The sequence below is a fragment of the Chanodichthys erythropterus genome, chromosome 10, assembly GCF_024489055.1.
Source record: "Chanodichthys erythropterus isolate Z2021 chromosome 10, ASM2448905v1, whole genome shotgun sequence".
Taxonomy (NCBI): Eukaryota; Metazoa; Chordata; class Actinopteri; order Cypriniformes; family Xenocyprididae; genus Chanodichthys; species Chanodichthys erythropterus.
The window spans coordinates 52051245-52066581 of NC_090230.1; the positions used below are offsets into that span (position 1 = coordinate 52051245).

A 15337-nucleotide genomic window follows, 5' to 3' on the forward strand; every position below is an offset into this window, starting at 1 on the left:
ATTAGATTTTGCCGTGTGGTTGATGCCCAATGTCGCTAGCTTAGCAGAAGTACATAACCATGTTTCGCTTGGTCTGCTCAGGGTGTTTTCACACTGGGCTCATTTGCCACGGTCCGAGCCTGGGCACGATTGTTCCCGTTGCTCCCCGCAGCTTTGTTCTGGTTTCACACTCAAATTGATTATCGAATCCTGGTGCGTTGGCATTCATCTTACGTCATCACGGACACGCATGATAGAAAGCAGTACGCGGGTCAGTAAATTGTGTTTTTATAATAATTTGGTGCTATTGTGTGCAGCAGAGTAAACAACACTTGGGTTTACTGTATGTGTGTCGCATGTAGACGGTTTTCCGCTGCTTGCAAGCAGACTATTGTGAGGAGACAGCTGATTGCCATTCGTTTGCCGCTCTGATTGCATTCGCGAAGCACAAATACACTGCAGGCTCACTCCAGCTCGAATCCAAAGTAAATCATCAACACTATCATCTTATTTTAGTAAATATATTATAAATCAGCTAAAACACGTGCAGGTTACTTTAATTCCTGAACAAGTGCGCACCAGAGTCTGTGTTGCTTTCATGTTTATGCGAACTCCGGCACAGTTTGAGTGCAACCGAACTCAGACCACCTCCTTCAGGTAGTCTCGGGTTCGGTACCCCGGTGCGCACCCGGGTTCGCATGACAAAGTCGCCCTGGAATTTCTCCTTAGTGTACGGTTGAGAGGTCCATCTATTGCTGTTTTCCGTGTTTGCAGAGTTAGTTTGTGGAGTAAATATATAGGCTTTGTACACTGCTTTTTAAAAATGGCAAGTGCTGGTGTTTCACATGTGTTCGACATGTCAGCGTACAGCTATGTTACTGGTAGCTCCTTTTATGCTGGGTTTACACTTTGTAGTAGTCGTGATTCGTCTCTCACAATGTGACATGCTCATAACACACCTAATAATACCGAACCTAAAATAACACGCAGAATAATGTAAGTGGATATTTTTCCTTGTAATCACGCCTTTGAACGATTATGAAATCGTGGCATCCGTAATCGTAATCACGATTAGAAATTCGATTAATTGTGCAGCCCTAATATAAAGTGATCAGGTCTCTTTAGAAAATTTAGATTAAACCACTACATTTATATGGATTAGTTTTACGATCTCTTTATTAAATTTTTGAAGCGTCAAAGTGGTCGTTATGTAGCTGCCTATGGAAGGACAGAAAGATCTCAGATTTTATCAAAAATATCTTAATTTTCTTTTCTGAAGATGAACGAAAGTCTTAGCTACATGTTTGGAATGACATGAGGGTGAATAAGTAATGACAGTTTTCAATTTTGGGAGAACTAACTCTTTAACATTTACTTTGTTAGTGCATTTTTACTAGTCTTGTGGTGAACAATTAATCCGTGCAAGTTAATACACAGAAAAAAATTGTTTCTTGCGGTAATCTTTAATCAAAATCTGAAAAGTTGCTTCCGGTCTGAAATGGCGTTCCTTCTCTGATGACGTCAGTTTGACGGATTGGGTTGAAAATGCGTAAACCACTCCCCTCCAACCGTTAGTCTGCCATGAGCGAGAGATGGAGTGCTAAGGTAAAATCCTGCCCTCTATTCAATATCCGTTTCACTTGGAAATATGTCACAACACTGGAGAAATGTCTTTTGCAACTTCCGTACTTTAAGAAAGGGGTGTCCAAACTCAGTCCTGGAGGGCCACTGTCCTGCAGAGTTTAGCTCCAACTTATCTCAACACACTTGCCTGGAATTTTCTAGTATGCCTAGAATCTTAATTGTTAGATTAGCTGTTCAGGGGTGCGTTTCCCAAAGCAAACTGTGGTCACAAGTTCCATCGTTACCAATAGAGTTCAATGGGATAATAATACTATTATAATACTAATAATAAGACTATAGTTGGCTAACGAGGCTTTCGGGAAACGCACCCCAGGTGTGTTTATTTGGGGTTGGAGATAAACTCTGCAGGACAGTGGCCCTCCAGGAGCAAGATACCTGATATACATTTACCAAAAAGAATCTATGTATCGAATCGAATTGTGGAATTTGTGTCAATACCTAGCCCTAATATGACCCATTTTAATCACACCATAGGCTAATGTTAAGTGCATGTCATTATGGCTTAGCCTTTAATGACAATTTCACTTACTATAATTGTCAAATCTGGTACTTGTTTTGCAGTGCTCTGGTGGGTAAATTTACTCATCTGTTGAGGGTGACCTGTAAAGCATGTCGGATTGACATTTTATAAGAAACCAGATGTGTAGAAGCAAAAAAACATGCTAGAAGAAACATATTCCATTATATCTTGAAGTCAGATGACAAAAGTAATCAATGTTCACAATACACACGTGTGAAGAGTTTACACTTTTCTTCACTTCAGCAGTTTTTAATGCATTATATTGACAGCCTATATTTACCAGCCACTGTGGCTGGTTTGTTTTCCCACACTTATCACAACCGTGGTTAACATTTAGCCATTTCCAACAACTAGACAAAGTGCAAAAATAAAAAGCTGTATTTATTCCACTTCTCAATATATCAATTCATACTGCATTGCAATTTCCTTACAAATAAGCACATATTTCTTATGACCTTAGCCCTCTTTTCACAGACAAGGCTTAAGCCTAGTCCCAGACTAAAATGCATGGTTTAGCTCTTTTAACTGAAAGCAACTTGCACTGACATATCTAAAAATATGTCAGAGCCATTGTTTTGTCTCAAGATATACACTTGATATACAAGATATACATGTTTTTTTTTTTTTTTAAGGCTTGTTTATAAAAGCTACTTAAATGTCCTAATTGAACTAAGGCCTAATCCTGGCTACCCGCTAAATCTAAGCCCTGTCTGTGAAACCAGGCCTAGATGTCTGTATATCAGACTAAGCAGACAAGTTGAAATGTCATTTAAATGCAAAAACGGTCAACTATATGGCCTACTGCACTAGTGTCACACTTAACTTGAAGCATTAGTTATAAATGAATTGGACAGTCGAGGACATTTGTTAAGCTACGGATTACAGACATATACTAGGCAGATTGGTTATGCAGAAAAACAGGATTAAAAGAACTAACATATTTTAAAGATCAACCGAATTAAATGTCATGTGCGCTTTCACATTCAAAGCTAATGCATTTTGAATATTAATGTTTCAAGTATACATATTTCATCAAAAAGAAAATAGCCTATTAAAGACAAAAGACTTTGCTTAGTTGCCTTTACTTGTTTAAATGGATCAGTGAACTCGTTCACATGCAAACTACTCGCGGTCACCGAATAAATACTATGTGTCGTGTACATTAGCGGTAGTCAGTGTGAAAGATCACTGATAATGTCAAGTGCGCATTTACTTCAACTAAATTAAAGAACTGCTAAATACACAATTATAGGCAAATCATAACTGTTTGCTGTCTGACAACAGCAACTGAACAATACCATGATTCTCCAGACAAACAAAAGCAATTCAATGCCACCCAGCCAAGGCATTAGAGATGCAGATGGTTACGAACACCTACACGCCAGTCAAACTTCCTGGAAAGTCCTTTTCATCAACTAGGCTTAGGATAACTGGGTAACTAGATAACTAGATTTGTCTGAAGAAAATAACAGAAATCGTCTTCTGTCAGTATCAGCTACAGATATACAGAATCCACTATTATAAATACAAAGGCAATGATAAAATTCTGAACAATATTTATGAACATGCCACATTTGACCTATTCACTTACAGCCATAAATTTTTTTTTTTTTTTAAATATATTGTATATAATGTGCATTTAATCTAATATGTAATATATGTAATGTAATACATATATGTAATATATCTATATACACACACTTTAAATATCGTTTTGACTATTCATGACTTCATGTTCTGAATATTATGCATATTATGTATATGGGTGCATAATGTTTTGCAACAGACTTAGGAAAAATAAATGTATAATTTTTAGCAGAAAAACTCAATATAGGCCCAAAACTCATTGAGTTGGTGCTCCAAAACGTGTTATTCGGACCACCAAATTTGCAATCTATCTCCAGCTATATAATTTCCTAGCCTAAAAGAGTTATATGAATGACAAAATGCGCCTCAATTCTTTTAGCCAAGAGAAGATACGTCATGTGTGAGCTGAAAAGTGTTAAAATGAAAGAACTACAGTTTACAATGAGTTGAATGTCTTGTTTACACATCATGGCCGTGTCTCAAAACCTTGTGTGCTGCCTACATAGAGAGCATTTTAGGGCTCCATATCCGCATCACACTGACGCCCGAACCAGTTGTCTAGGTAGTCAGCTCACTGGGTTTTTTGAAACACAGCCCATGTCTTGCATATACACAGCTCTCTTCCTTAAAGACAGGATTACAGCAGCTAATGAGCTAAAGCACCACCACCACGACCCAATCTATGATTACCGGCTACTGATTCACATGAGAAACAATGAAATATAATAAAATCAATTAAATTATATTGATTTAATAATGTTTCAGATTGCATTGGTCGTGTTAGCACGTTAGCGCACTGCATTTCCCTTTGTGCCACTAACTGTTACCGTATTACAAATTAACACATACACACGACGGGAAATACGTATTATTAATAACATAACTATTGTAAATAGTTTGTGAGGTAAACTAGATCAAATGAATGCTGGTCTAACGGCAGTTGAGATTAAAACACCAAACCCGTATATAAGGGAGCAAATGGGCTATATTAGACCCAAAATACGCCTCGAACCTTTGCCGGAGCGTTTCAACGGCAAAACTGAGGAAAAATCACACCTTTCAGGCGCTGACAGTGGTTATATGTGTGTTTTAAAGCGGGTTAAATGTCGGCGTTTTGTGTCTGAATGGTTATATTTGCTGGCACTCACCAGGAGTAGCTCTGCTCCGCCATGTCAGTCAGTCAGTCAGTCAGTCGGGCAGCGGCTGAGGACTGAGGTTCGGCTCAAAAGACGAGATTATCTCCTCCACACGCTCACGGTTTCGCCTTCTTCACTGAGCCCCCTCCGATAACAACATGGCGATGTGTTTCCTTCGGCAGCTCGCAGCAGAAATGACAATGATTGTGGCTGTGCTGCTAGCCGAGGCTAAAAAACAAAAGCCGTCCGGGAAAAAAAACGAAACGTTTCGCTGACTTCAGTCGGCTGTCTGTCCTCACAACAGGCCCCGCTTTCAAAGGCCCTCAGATGAGCTGCAAACCCATCTTGGGTGTGCATGCAGATTGCAGAGAGAGCTGTGTGCTGGGTTTGCCCCAATAGCTGTAATGGAAGCGCACGGATAGCTTTGTTTTCTATGGCGAGCGCGCGACTGTCGCCCCTACCAGAGAAGTGCGCGTGCACGGCTTTGCCCACACAGATGAGATTGAAGGGACAGGCTCTGCCACTAGGTGACATGCAGTATTGCAGTTTCGAGTCGACATGGAGAATTGGCTTAGCTGAAGTAATATAGTGGGCCTACATTTAAAACGGACAAGTACTGAAATTAGCCTTGAGTCCATGATAAAAGGAGAGTGTAATCTCTTTATTTAATTTTCTCATTTCCTCAACTTATATAATAAATAATACCACCCTTGCACTCTATACAAGGGTGTAACTTTGGTTTGAAAAGTGGGGGGACACACACACCCTCTAGGGGGGTCCAGGGGCATGGCCCCCTGTAAGACAATTTTGTACATTTTAAAGGTGCTCTAAGTGATGTCACGTGTTTTTAGGCCAAAACCTTTTTTGTCACATACAGCAAACATCTCCTCACTATCCGCTAGCTGCCTGTCCCCTGAACACACTGTAAAAAAACACGGTCTCTGTAGTCGCCACAAGCTCCGAAAACGGCAATAAAAACAAACTGGTGCAGCCTGGACCACTTAACATAATAAACATGCTCCAGCCAATAACCGACAAGAATGATTTTAAATGCGCGTTCATGACTGTTTCAGGAAGCACGGAGGGGAGGGGAGGAGGAGGAGGAGGGAGGGAGGGTCTAGCTAGCCTCTGTTTTGTTTGACAACACTTCGAACGTCAACAGGAAGTTACATCCACCCAGGATCGCTTAGAGCACCTTTAAAGATAAATTCATTAATCTGGTGAACTTTGAGAGTTCAAAATAAACATCTTGATCAAGCTGTTTAGAACAGGTGTCACAACCCATGTTCAGTGTGCAGACTGACTAAAGAAAAAGTCTGTGCATTGACTTGTACCTTAATCCACTGTTAAAAATAAATCATCCCGCCAACCACCCGATTATTCACGTTCTCAGTGTTAGGCATGATGATATGGTAACATACCACACTGAAGTAGGCTGCTTATAAATGAACATTTATTTAAAATACTAAAATTACTTGCCTAAACACAGGCTTTGCTCCCTTCAACCTTAAATTGTCACTGTTTCATTACATCATTGTTGGAAAACACTCTTATCAGAATAATGTCTGTTAGTTGTGTATATTTTTAATTAAAGCTGTTAAGTTATAAAGCAATATCTCAAGTAGGGTTTTTTCTTTGTGTTTTATAGAATGACCACTAGGAGGTGCTCTAGGCACATATTTTCCTTGATTGGTTTTCCATGATCAGAAATACGTTCAGTTGAAAATGAAAGTAAAAGAGTGACACGCCGGGAACCCACAACAGAACCGTGTCGGTGGAAAAGGGGTATCTGAGAGTTTTGTCGACAGCCGGAGGCGGCACGAAATTTGACGGAGACGGCTGCCTCATAATTCTTTATGCAGGAAAAACTCTGCTGACAGAAAATGTTGCGTTTTACATTAAAAATGTAGCTAACAGTCTGAAGTTACCAAGCAACAGTGTATGTTAACGTTAGCTCAACATCAGCAGGTGTAGACAGAATATATGATTATCCTGTCCTGAAGTAATTTACTGAATCAACCAATTCACATCACCTTTATTTCATTTCATCCATGATGACATTAAAGTCATCTGTTGCTGTTTCTGGCGTTTCATCGCTGACTGTGCCGCAACCGCGATACTGCTTCTCCTTGGCAATGACGGTGTATGGTTACAAAATCATAACAAATGAATTTGAAAGTGGGGGGGACACAAACAGGATTTTGAAAAGTGGGGGGGACATGTCCCCCCTGTCCCCAGTGGAAATTACGCCCTGACTCTATATAAAGACTACATATACTGTTATCCTTGGTCATCATCAAACTTTTGGGTTGCTTTTAGCAAAGACTGCAACTTGTTTTATACTCCACTGAACATTTCTCAAGGTAATTTCTTTTTGAAAATCAGTTTCTGTACAGACACTTTCCTACAACGTTATTGCATATTTCCAGAATTATTGCATATAATAACATATAAAATATACATATAACAATAAGTTTTTCACCTTGGGAGAATGCATATCCTCATTGTCATGTTGAAAAAATGCCCAACATTGCAGGGAATGAGGAAAGGGTAACATCTTCTGTTTCAAGTTTGTGTATTAAATTACAGTGGTGAGGGAGTTCATGACAGCACTGATAAATCACAACTCCCTCAGCCTTCAGCACTCATACATCCCTATATAAGAGCTTTACTACCACTGAACTTTACTGTGGGAACCAGGCACTTCTCATGTACTCCTCCTCTAGCAACACCATAACATTTTGGATGCTGTTAGATCCAAAATGATTGATTTGGTCTCATGAGACCAGAGTATTGACTCCCAGAATCTATATTTTGTAAATATGGGCTTTGGAAATAGCTAACTGACTTTATTGTTCTTTGGCTAAAGTAGATAGTTCCAGTGAGAACAACAACCATTCATGTCATTTCTGCAGGTCATTTCTGAGTGAGATAAACAGTCACTCTTTTCGTAGCTTTTGCTGGCTCTGAGACACTCGCTTGGTATTTCCCCTGCTCTTAGTCTAGCAAAAAAAAAAAAAAAAAAATCCCTCATCACTAAATGAAAGCTTAAAATGAAGGCCTAATTATTTCATGGGCCTTGTCACAAGTCCAATGTTTTTGAATTTCTGTTACTTTTGATATATTTTCACACAATGATTTGGTAATCCTCTTGTAGCACTGTCCACTTTTGTGCAAATAAGTCTCGTGACAGTTCTCTCCCAAGTGGTACCATTGCTGACAGCTTTGAGAATGATTCAGTGGGCTATATAACACTTTTAATTGTCAAGAAATTACTTATCTTTAAATGTTTTGGTTCAACATACTTACCTGTTGATCAATCATTGCCTTAAACTTACACCAGAAATTTTTTATTTTGTTTTATTTAGTAACTTTTAGGAGGGTGTACTCATTGTATCATTGTATCTCTAAAGAACCCTAACATGTCTTCTAAGTAATTGAGTAATTGCTGACTTTCAGTAGTTTCAGAGGGTGTTTACTCATGTATGCTGTGCACTGTATATATATATATATATATATATATACATATACAGTGTCCTCCACTAATATTGGCACCCTTGGTAAATATGAGCAAAGGCAGCCGTGAAAATCAATCTGCATTGTTTATCCTTTTGATTTCATTAAAAAAAAAAAATCACAAATTTCTAACCTTTTATTGAAGTAAAACAACTGAAAATGTGGGGAAAAGCTCATTATGAAATAAATGTTTTTTCTCTAGTTCACATTGGCCACAATTATTGGCACCCAATTATTGCAACGTCCTTTTCCCAAGATAACAGCTCTGAGTCTTCTTCTATAATGCCTGATGAGTTTGGAAAACACCTGACTAGATATCAGAGACCATTCCTTCATACAGAATCTTTCCAGATCCTTCAGATTCCCAGATCCATGTTGGTGCTTCTTCTCTTCAGTTCACTCCACTCATTTTCTATAGGGTTCAGGTCAGGGAACTGGGATGGCCATGGCAGAAGCTTCATTTTGTGCCCAGTGACACATTTTTGTGTTGATTTGATGTTTTTTTTTTAGATCATTGTCCTGATGGGAGACCCAACCACGGCCCATAATAAGATTTCTAGCAGAAGCAGTCAGGTTTTGATTTTTTATCTGTTAGTATTTGATAGAATCCATGATACCAAGTATCTGAACAAGATGTCCAGGACCTCCAGCAAAATAAATAGGCACACAACATTTAAGATCCAGCAGTATATTTAACTGTGGGCATGGGGTACTTTTTATCCATGTGGGGTATTGAGAATAAAGTCACATGAGAGGAGGCAATGCCTCCATTGCATGGATATCCCATCTGGTGGGTTTGCTGCCAAAAAGCTCTTTTTTTTAGTTTCATCTGACCATAGAAGCCGGTCCCGTTTGAAGTTCCAGTCTTGTCTGACAACTGACTATGCTGGAGTTTGTTTATGGATGAGTGAGGAGGATTTTTCTTGAAAACCTCCCAAACAACTCTCCTCCTCACCATGCATTAGGACCATATAGACACACGTCCTCTTCCAGATAGTTTTTTAACATCTTTAGTTGATTGGAACTTCTTAATTATTGCCCTGATGGTGGAAATGTTTTTTTTTTTTTTTTTTTTTTTTTAATATGTTAGCTTTTTTCTTACAGCCATTTTCTATATTGTGAAGCTCAACAATCTTTTGCTGCACATCAGAACTATATTTTTTGGTTTTTCCATTGTGAAGAATGATTAAGGGAATTTGGCCTTTGTGTTTACTCATGTTTATACTCCTGTCGAACAGGAAGTCATGGCTGGACAATTTCATGTTCATGACCACCCTGGTGTGCTAAAAAAAATGTAAATATGAATGGGAATATACTTCAGAGATATTTTACTCATAAGAATTGCAAGGGGTGCCAATAATTGTGGCCAACATGCATTGGAGAAAAATACTTATTTCATAATGTGAGTTTCCCCCCATTTTCAAAGAAAGGTTAGAATTTTGTGAATTATTTGAATGAAAGATCAATTTTAAAGATCAGATTTATTTTCACAGCCGCCTTTGCTCATATTTACTAAGGGTGCCAATATTTGTGGAGGGCACTATATATATATATGAATAATTACAGCAGGAAGCTTGCCTCCTCTGTCCCCATTGAGTTAAAACAGAGTTAAAGCATGAGGTGGGTTCAGTGGGGGGTATTGAGAATGAATGGGGTAAGTCGCATGAGAGGAGGCAAAGCCTCCATTGCGCTTTGACTGGATATGATCTGTTATGATTGGATATGACTGATTCAAGCGATAAATCCCGCCTCTTGTTTTTGTGCGTGTTCTGAATGAAGACAATTTTTTAAAAAAAGACTAAGATTGTATTTGTTTTCAACATCATAATATTGTTTGGATTGGTTGAGTAAGGTTGGATTGTGTGCCATGTTGTTTGTGTATTTTTTTGTAGTACTTTTTGTAGTAATTGTGATTGTAATTATTGGATGTTGTATGTATTGTTTGGACCCCAGGAAGACTAGCTGTTGTTTCGGCATCAGCTAATGGGGATCCTTTTCAAATAAACAAATAAACAATTAAGGCATTAATGGGAAGACTATTAAAAAGTAAGTAAACAACTCAGCAATTTCATTGCTTTATGTCACATCAAAATCAAACTTAAAATGGCCTAAAAACATGATGACTGTGGGGTTTTTTGGTGAGCAATCAGCTTGGTGAATTTAAAGGTAGCCTGCATCTGTGTCTGTGACCAGTGTGAACAAGCTTGATGACTTCTAAAAATAAGTTGACTATTAAAAAGAAAAGCTGAACATTAGTTCACAAATACAATTTTTTAAATTGTTACTGGCTTAAGTATTTTATAATATAAGTATAAAAATGAGTAAAAACGGTCCCACTTTATATTAAGTGGCTTTAACAACTATGTACTTACATCAAAAAATAAGTACAATGTACTTATTGGGTTCATATTAAATTGTAAAACACTTTTGCTGCTATTGAGGTGGGATACGGGTAAGGTTGGGAAAGCTTTGGTGGTATGGGTAGGTTTAAGGGTAGGGGTAAGGGTTAAGGGATGGGTCAACAGTGTAATTATAATTGTAATCACATAAATTAATTAGTTACATGCATGTATTTTTAAAATATAAGTACAATGTAAAAACATGTATGTTCACAATAAGTGCATTGTATCAAATGATTAATTTAAATGTAAGTACATAGTAGTTAAGGCCACTTAATATAAAGTGGGACCATAAAAACACTAACTTGGTGAAATTTACTTGATGTTATGAAAAAAAAAACATTACATAGTTATTGCAAAAAAACACAAAATAGAATTGTATTTGGTCTCTCTTTTTATGTAATGTTTATTTAACCGGGAAAATTAACCCTTTGATGCACAACATGGGTCAAAAATGACCCGGCTGAGTTCTTATTTTCTATATCTTTGCAAGAAATTATTTTAATCATTCAGTATTCCAGGTATTCCTCAATTAACTTGTTTTTGATCATCACAAATCCTCATTTTAATTTTTTCTTTCTTACTTTTTTAATAAAAATCATTTTTGTATCACTACCCTTCTAATGCGCAACATGGGTCAAAAATGACCCGTATTCATTTCCTATGTAATTTCAATCATGGTTGAGTGTTTCTTTGCTGAATCTTTAAAAGAAATGTATTTTATCATTCATTTATTCCAGGTATTCCTTAAATATCTTGTTTTTGATTGTAAAAAATCATTATGTTCATTTTTTCTTTCTTACTTTATAAACAAACACAGTTTTTGTCTGTCTACATCAATTTTACACACATGGGTCAAAAATGACCCGTATTCATTTCCTATGTAATTTCAGTCATGACTGAGTGTTTCTTCGCTGAATCTTTGAAAGAAATTTATTTTATCATTTATTTATTTCAGGTATTACTTAAATATCTTGTTTTTGATTTTCTACAAATAATTATGTTTATTTTTCTTTCTTACTTAATAAACAAACACAGTTTCTACATCAATTTTACACACATGGGTCAAAAATGACCCATATAGAAATCTTTAAGATTTGCAAATTTTTGCAAGTAGGAACATATTTACTGCAGACAACTGTTCATCTGCCACACATTTTACATCTTAACAAGGCTACTTTTGTATATTTGATGGATGTAAGTCTTATTATATTTAATATATTAGGCTATATATTTCATAATTTTAAATTTTTTGTCATAAATCAATGCAATTGGTCATCCTTTATGTCTGTCAGCGTTCCTGAAATGTAACAGTTTTGGACAAATACAACATGAGTCAAAAGTGACCCAAATTAGTTATTTTCTATAGCGCATATATTACAATAAATTAATTTTATCATTCATTATTCCATCTATTACTCAATAACCAAATCCTTATTTTAATTTTTCCTTTCCTTTTGAATGAATTTTTTTGAATGTGTGTGTCATTACCTTTCTAAAGGCCAACGTATACTTCACTTTTTATGTGTACGTGAGGGTCAGCATACAGATTTTTGTAACTTTTTATAATTTCCGCCGGATTTCTGTAACTGTGTATGTGCAACCCTGCACATACACATTTAAATTGCGTTTGACTGTTCGCAAAGTACACTTTCAGCTTTTTTTACAGTGATGTCATCATCCACCTCAGTTCTGTTGAGGACCAGCCATTAACACTCTAGATAAAGAAATTCAAAATCACTGTTGATCGATACACTTATTATATATTTTCACTGTTGGACAGAAACCTTGTTCAAAACTGTTACTTTTCAGGAACACTGATAGATGTAAAAGGTGACCAGTAGCATTGGTTTATGACAAAAAATACAAATTATGAAATATAATATACAGCCTATTATATGAAATATAATATGTCTTTCATCCATCAAATATACAAAAGCAGCCATGTTGAGACATGAAATGTGTGGCGGATGAACAGTTGTCTGCAGTAAATATGTTCCTTCTTGCGAAAATTTGCAAAGGTTTCTATATGGGTAATTTTTGACCCATGTGTGTAAAATTGATGTAGAAATACAAAACCTGTGTTTGTTTATGAAAAAAAGAAAGAAAAAATAAACACAATGATTTGTTAAAATCAAAAACAAGATATTTAAGGAATACCTGGAATAAATAAATGACAAAATACATTTCTTTCAAAGATTCAGCGAAGAAACACTTAGTCATGATTGAAATTACATAGGAAATGAATACGGGTCATTTTTGACCCATGTGTGTAAAATTGATGTAGAAACTGTGTTTGTTTATAAAGTAAGAAAGAAAAATAAACATAATTATTTGTAGAAAATCAAAAACAAGATATTTAAGTAATACCTGAAATAAATAAATGATAAAATAAATTTCTTTCAAAGATTCAGCGAAGAAACACTCAGTCATGACAGAAATTACATAGGAAATGAATACGGGTCATTTTTGACCCATGTGTGTAAAATTGATGTAGACAGACAAAAACTGTGTTTGTTTATAAAGTAAGAAAGAAAAAATGAACATAATGATTTTTGTCAATCAAAAACAAGATATTTAAGGAATACCTGGAATAAATGAATGATAAAATACATTTCTTTCAAAGATTTAGCAAAGAAACACTCAACCATGATTGAAATTACATAGGAAATGAATACGGGTCATTTTTGACCCATGTTGCGCATTAGAAGGGGTTTTCATAGCTTGTGCATCAAAGGGTTAAGAATAACAGACATATATTTACATTTGATACAGTATATAAAAAAAATGTGATGACTTTGCCTACTCATTTTTAAACACCACACACACACACACACACACACACACACACACACGCACAAATTATTTTCCAAATTATTATGCTAGTGACATATTGTTACAACAGAGACACCGGAAGCAGAGATAAAAGCAGTTGGGTTGTTTATTGAGACAATCAGCAGAGCAAACAGGTAAAAAGTGACTGGTGAATATGAAGGTCTTGGAGGTGAAAGAGAGGTAATACTGTCCTTATTCTTTGTATTGCAGGTGATGGTGGAAGGAGACGCTGGAGATGGGTGACTGGAACACTCACACACACAAGCAGGTAGGGACACGAGGAGTACTGGAGACAATGGAGACGAAGGAGATGATGTAGACAGGTAAGTATCGTTTTGAGAGTCCTTGAGGTAAGTGAACAACGGGGTGTATCACGAACGAGACCGGACAATGTGTGTGTGTGAGTGTGGGGTTCTTATAGTGAGGCTGATGACTGTGGTGATGAGCTGCAGGTGGCGGTGATTAGAATTCCGGTGATTGAGTGCGCGGGTAAGGGAGTGAGGTGGAACCTGACGTGTCTGTGACAGTACCCCCCCTCCCACGGCCCGCTCCTGAGGGCCGAGGACCCCGACGTCGTGGTGGTCGTCCTCGAGGTCGTGGGGCAGGTCTGTCCGGGTGGTTGGTGTGGAAAGTCTGTAACAGAGTAGGATCAAGGATATCATTCTTAGGGACCCATGAGCGTTCTTCGGGACCGTAGCCTTCCCAATCCACCAGATATTCTAACAGACCACCACGGCGCCGGGAGTCCAGGATCTCCCGAACCTCGTAGGCAGTTCCATCGTCCAGGATGAGTGGAAGGGGGGGCTCGACGGCTGCCACGTCAGGTTCTGTGGAAGGAAGAACAGAAGGGTGGTGAGGTTTTAGGAGTGACACATGGAAGGTTGGATGAATTATTTTATATTGTGCAGGAAGTTGTAACCGGTAGGTGACGGGGTTGATCTGTCGGAGGATGGTGAATGGGCCAATGAAGCGGGGACTCAGCTTCTTGCAGGGCAGGCGCATCCTGATGTCTCTGGTGGACAGCCAGACCTTCTGCCCCGGTTGGTAGTTAGGAGCGTGGGAGCGCCGAAGGTCGGCTGTCATCCTGTGCCTGCGCAGGGCTCTCTGCAGCTGGTGATGAGCTGAGTCCCATACCCTCTCGCTCTCCCGGAACCAGTAGTCGACCGCTGGCACGTTGGAGGGTTCCCCGTCCCAGGGGAACAGTGGGGGCTGGAAGCCGAGCACGCATTGAAAAGGTGTTAATCCTGTTGTAGCTTGACGGAGGGAGTTCTGGGCGTACTCGGCCCAGCCCAGGTACTGGTTCCAGGAGTCCTGGTGGCCATGACAGAAGGTACGCAGGAAGCGCCCAATCTCCTGGATCTTCCGTTCCGTCTGCCCGTTCGACTGAGGATGGTATCCAGACGATAGGCTGACGGTCACACCCAGGAGGGAGAAGAACGCCTTCCAGACTCGAGAGATAAATTGGGGTCCTCTATCAGAGACTATGTCTTCGGGGATTCCATAATGACGGAAGACATGGTTGAACATTAATTCTGCTGTGGCCATGGCAGTGGGTAGACCTTCCAGGGGGATCAGACGGCAGGCTTTGGAGAAACGGTCTACGACTACTAGAATACAGGTGTGACCATCAGATTCTGGGAGGTCGGTAACGAAGTCTACTCCCAGGTGTGACCAGGGTCTCTCAGGAACGGGCAGAGGATTGAGCTTGCCGGTTGGAAGAT

The 15337-nt window shown here is 38.4% G+C and overlaps 1 protein-coding gene across 1 annotated transcript in view; it reads right to left on the reverse strand.

Moving 5' to 3' along the window:
- sppl3 (signal peptide peptidase 3) overlaps positions 1 to 5314 on the reverse strand; it is a 40669-nt gene extending 35355 nt beyond the window's left edge. Inside the window, exon 1 of the mRNA XM_067398108.1 lies at positions 4879 to 5314. Within this exon, the coding sequence (XP_067254209.1) occupies positions 4879 to 4901 (23 nt within the window). The 5' untranslated portion in view covers positions 4902 to 5314. The remainder of the gene's footprint in view (positions 1 to 4878) is intronic.
- Positions 5315 to 15337: the final 10023 nt, after the last annotated feature.